Source organism: Triticum dicoccoides, chromosome 6B (genome assembly GCF_002162155.2).
Source record: "Triticum dicoccoides isolate Atlit2015 ecotype Zavitan chromosome 6B, WEW_v2.0, whole genome shotgun sequence".
NCBI lineage: Eukaryota > Viridiplantae > Streptophyta > Magnoliopsida > Poales > Poaceae > Triticum > Triticum dicoccoides.
This window is the reverse complement of record NC_041391.1, coordinates 406,098,058-406,103,735: the sequence shown is the minus strand read 5'-3', so window position 1 is coordinate 406,103,735 and position 5,678 is coordinate 406,098,058. Positions and strand designations below refer to the sequence as shown.

Genomic DNA, 5,678 nt, shown 5'->3' with positions numbered 1-5,678 from the left:
GGACTGGAGGATGTTTGTGTCGGTACAACTATGGGTATGCCAACTTTAGATATGGAAGAATGTTGTATGCACGTGTTATCTACATGTTCACCTTTTGATTGTTATTGTTTCATGTTTGCAGATGAACTTCTCCGTCACAAATGCTGCTAATAGAGACCTTCAGTACATCCGTACCTTGTTGACACCAAAAAGGCGTGGTTTTGGACCAATGCACACAAGGCTGGTGAGATAACTAATCACTTGAACTTTACTTGGGATATACATATATACCCTAGACTGTTGTGATCCTTATTGATATGTGACTCAAACATAATGTTTCTTGTAGATCATGGCTCCGGTTCAACTTGAGCAAACTTGGAATGGGTATGGTTTTGACATGCGAGACAAGATCCTACACGTCCTTGATCCAGTGAACACCGAGGCTAATGAAGCAGCGTATGTCGCCAAGCATGGGGCAACGATTGAGCTCATGTTTGATGGTATGGCTCAAGCTAGAGGATTGTTCGGGAACAAGGGGTGTACACTGGATCCAGCTCAGTGGCACGTTTGCTTCAACAGCAACATGCACCGCCCGTGTTCAAAGTAAGTACTTTCAGTTGGAAAATAGAACTGACATGATCTTAAAAACTATTTCTGATGGGTGTTGTTGTTCTTGCAAAAGATCGACATCAGGGGCTTATGTGCTGCACTACACAAAGCACTTCACTTGTGATGGCTAGAGAAGGATATGAGTGAGGTAAATTGCAAAAAGATTTTTCCATATGCAAATTCATATTGGGTGACTGGTTTGACAAAACAATGCATAGATAATAATACAACAACTATTTAAGTGTGACTCATTTTCTTATTGTGTGGCTTTTGAAGGTGGAGCTTGCCAAGAAGCGCAAGAAGTTGGCTCACCAAGTGTTGACGATGGAAGGCAACATTGGTGAGAAGCCAGGGTTCCTCTTTCGTTCATGAACGTCGACGACAATGTTGTTGGAGATCATGCTGATCAAGCTTCAATCCTAGTACCTATGCTTGCGTAGTTCCCTCAAGACAGTTATGTAGTACCTGGTCGCAAAAACCTATATTTGCAGTATTGTAACCTATAATTATTTGTATGATCAACTCTGAGACACGGGGACACCTTATTGTAAGATATGTTTGCAGTATGCTAACTTTATCTGCTGGTGTGCTTCTTATTTGAATGGCATCCTTAGGGGCACAGTTAGAGATATATGTGCACCAGCAAGCATGAATTGGATAAGCTAGATTGATCCATCCAATCAACATATTTGTGGACTGGCTATATAGGGAGATGATTACTGAGCAGATGCTTGCCTATGAGGAAAAGAATTTATATGGGTGATAGTTAATAAACTAGATTGGTCTATGTTACCCTAACACATCAATATAAGGTTAAACTCCTATTTTACATTGCTTGCATTATTTAATACAGCTAAGATGATGGAAAAAAATTGTGATCCCTTCCTGATGATTCCATAATTATAAGCTCGTAGTGAAGCCAAATTTGGCTATTTTAGGGGAAATGTACTCGTTGTGCAATTGTCGGAAGAATAAATGATATTAATTGTTTTCAATGGGGGGCGGACTAGATCATGAAAATGACATTTGATGGAGATTATTTATTTTTCAATGTTGCCCTTAGCAAATTATATGATGTGGATTTTGTATTATAAATTGCTTGGGTTTTTATATCAATTTGTGCAGATGATAAGATCCTTTTGATCCATTTCATGTTATGTTAAACTTCTAAGGTTCGTTGTGCAATAGTCGGTTCATCTTTGAAGACTAGTTGTTTTGGATGGGAGGGCGTGCAAAATCATGAACTTCATATTGTTTCCTTCGCAAGTAACCATTTGGTTTCCCGCGGGTTTAGGGGACAGGCGCAAATTTGTTGCGTTGGGGGAGCAAGCAAGATGCATATGATGTGGATTTGGTATTTTTAATTGCTTGGATTTGTATATAAATCTATGTTGATGAAAATAATAATTGTGATCCGTTTCGGAATATATTAAAATTCTAAGCTCGTTTGGAAAGCAGTTTTGGATGGGTGGACATGAGAAAACATGATATTCATATTCTTTGCTTCGCAATGATCCATTTTGATTGCTTTCGGGGTTGTGATCCATTAGGTTTGCTCCGGGTTTAGGGGTCTGGTAAATAGAAAATGTCAAAGACAAGGTATCCATCTGAGATATATTGTTTGATATCTAGATATTGACCCGGTGATCATAGTTTGCTTAGGGGACAAATATTCTTCTTCTAACGTTGGTGAAGGTACATAAAACGAATAATGATAAAATTATACATGGAAATATTTTAGTACATATACCAACCGTTAGAACTTATTATGGGGGGGAGGTGATATAATTATATATGGGTGGCAGATAATAATTGCGAGCTACGGGGGATGTATTAGAGATACATTATTTGTTAGCTACAAAAAATGCCCCATTGTTATTTTTTGCTTCGGGGAAAACTTCTTTTGAGTAAAACCAGTCGATGATAGATAAAACTAATTGTAGAGCATTGATGCTATTGGAGTGCATAGATCAAGAAATTATATTGTTACTGCATTCCAAAATTGGAGTTTAGAAAAATTGTTAAGGTTGGTAGAAGAAAATTTGGATGCGGGTGGGTGTTATGTATAGTTCGGAAACTGATTTGTTGGTAAATTGTTTATATGTGCTATATATGACAAATGCATATGGATTTGTATATAAAACTATGATTGCTTCGGGGTTGTGATCCATTATGGTTGCTCCGGTTTTAGGTGTCTGGTCAATAGAAAAATGTCGAAGACGAGGGATCCATTTGAGATATATTGTTTGATACCTTGATATTGTGCCGGTGATCATTGTTTGCTTAGGGATCATTGTTTGCTAACCTTGGTGAAGGTACATATAACGAAAATTGATAAAATTATATATGGAAAACTTTTACTGCATATACCAACCATGAGTACTTATTATGGGGGGTAGGTGGGAAAAATAATAATGGGTCACAGATAATAATTGTGAGCTAGGGGGATGTATTAGAGATACATTATTTGTTAGCTATAAAAAACGCCCCATTGTAATTGTTTGCTTCGGGGAAAAATTATTTTGATCAAAACCAGTTGATGGTAGGTACAACCAACTGTAGAGAATTGATGATATTGGAGTGCATAGGTCAAGAAATTATATTGTTACTGCATTCCAAATTGGAGTCTAGAAAAAATGTTAAGGTTGGTAGAAGAAAATTTGGATGTGGGTGGGTGTTATGTATAGTTCGGAAACTGATTTATTGGTAAATTATTTTTATGTGTTATAGATGAGAAATGCATATGGATAATGGATTGCCCGATAGATACTACTAATTTGTTCTGCATGGTTGGAGATGTTGATTGTTCCATGCTTCCTTAACAACTGAATATGATGTGAATTGTGGTTTTTACAATGCTTTTGATTTTTAAGCTAGCTATGGAAACAATATGTTAAAATGCATTTTTCGAAGACTGCAAAAATTATTTAACAAATGGATGGTAGAATTTTGGTTTGAATGGTTAGAGATATATTAATGATAGGTAAACTTGTACCGACACTAATTATTTGTTGTTGCGTGTGCAACTATCTGTGTTGACGACAATTAATTCTTCCTAATATCTTGAATGATCCACAAATTACTATTATAAAAAAATAGTGCATGCCCATACACCGAGACTAATACAAGGATTCTCTCGAGTACTGGATTCAGTTCAACTTCCAACATGGATGAAATCACATATCTTGGATCCATGTTGCCCATAATAGCAAGCTGCGTGCCGTTGAAGTGCATATTAATAAATTGACTGAAATAAAATTAGATTTATTGACTTCTAGTTTGTTGACATACCGCGAAGTCTGGTTCCATGAATTTGCGCCAAACTTTCATCTTCCCATCTTTCGAATTAGATAAATCCACCTAGCAAATACGCCTGCAAAAGCTATTGTGGCTAAGATTGTGTCGGTATACAAAAGTAGGGGCTATCCTTTGACACATTTACTTGTGCATGGACAGTCAGAGCCACACGTCATGGACACGCATAGCAGGGCAAAGGAGGGAAGCCGAAGAGAAGCCGAATGCACAAGACAAACAAGGCAACATCAAGGGCCAAGGCCACAAAGTGCAGATGGACGAAGCAGGTTTCCCCGGCAAGACCCTTGCCGGGGCAGCCTCAGCAGCCACGGCAAGCCCCTTGCCGGGGCGGCTCGCCCACACTAGTGAAGCAAGCCACCCTCGAGCCCACGGTCACCAACACCATCAACCACGTTGGGCCGGGGCTCGGGAGGCACCTCCGTGGTGGCATGCAGATCTTTGTGAAGACAAAGAATATTCAAGATCAGATAAGGATTGGAAGGCAACAACCCTCGCCAAGATCCTTGCCGAGGAAAATCCACAAGGCCCCCGGCAAGACCCTTGCCGGGGACGCCGGCGCGCCACAGCAAGACCCTTCCCAGGCCACCCAGCAAGACCCTTGCCGGGCCACCCGGCAAGACCCTTGCCAAGGGCGACAGCGGGGCCGCTACCAGGCCCGCACCAACCAAATCCCCACCGTCGTTCACATGCAGCTGCCAGCCCAACCAGCTGGGCAGGCACCCGCGTGGCAACATGCAGCTTCTAGGCCAACTCAGCACACTCCTGCGTGGCGGCATGCAGATCTTCGTGGAGGCTCCACCACCGCGCCACCTCAGCCGTTTGCCTGCCTACATGGCGCCACATGCATCGCTGGCCAGGGCGCGTGTCAAAGCAAGGAGGAGCGGCGGCGGATGGGACGGGCCTCGCCCCCGTCCCCGATAAAGCAAAGGGACACCTAAGCTACGCATTGAATGCATCTTGTCCTGTAATACGAGCGATAATCTCGTAGCACTGTAGGCCTTTCCACCTCCTGTGTGCCACTGTGGCAGCCCCTTTCGACTATAAAAGGGGGCCCATGGTGTACGGCAGAAGGATTCGGCTCTTTTGAACCACGTAGCCACCGTAGCTAGTTCAAGAGCTCAAGAACACTTAATACATCCACCAAGCAGGACTAGGGTTTTACGCATCCTCGCAGCCCGAACCTGGGTAAACGATCCTTGTGCTGACTGTTAATCCTGCTCTTCTCACAATCCTGCGCCCCGCAACCGTAGTAGGGATTCTTGTGATCCCATAGGTGTCGTTTCCCACCGACATCTTTGGTGCTCCGGGTAGGGGAGCGCAATTGTGAGAATCTGGTTTAGTAGTTGGCCTAGCAGTTCTTCATCGCCATGGCTCCTAAGAAGAAGAAAACTACGGCGATCGGTTCGTCCGGGACCGAACTGCCGGTACCGGTGCGGACCAGTAGTGGGCCAGTCGCAGAGAGAACCTGTGGCGCAGCCCGCGAACATCCACATCACCCTAGCAGTCCAGGCCTGATGAGCAACGTTGTTCGTACGCCAGGCGACGAGCCACGCGTCGCGGGCTCCACGGACGGAGTTGGGGCCCCCGCAGGCGGCGCGGGGCCCTCCAGGGGCGTTGTCGTGCCGCCAAACGGCGGCGCGGCAACCTCCAAGACGCCAACACCGGCACCCATGGCGCGCTCTTCTCAGGTCGTGCGCGATGAGCAGCGCCGCCCTGCTGGTGACCCTGGGCGCCGCCCTGGGAAGAGTCCCATGCGCCCTTCACATGATGAGGAG

The 5,678-nt window shown here is 43.9% G+C and overlaps 1 protein-coding gene across 1 annotated transcript; it reads left to right on the top strand.

Moving 5' to 3' along the window:
- The first annotated feature begins 6 nt into the window (after positions 1–6).
- LOC119321880 lies at positions 7–1,120 on the top strand. Its single transcript, XM_037595397.1, has 5 exons — positions 7–34; positions 122–223; positions 326–582; positions 662–736; positions 865–1,120. Exons 1-4 carry the CDS (start codon positions 11–13, stop codon positions 717–719), a joined length of 441 nt encoding a protein of 146 aa, XP_037451294.1. The 5' UTR covers positions 7–10; the 3' UTR covers positions 720–736; positions 865–1,120.
- The last annotated feature ends 4,558 nt before the right edge of the window (positions 1,121–5,678 follow it).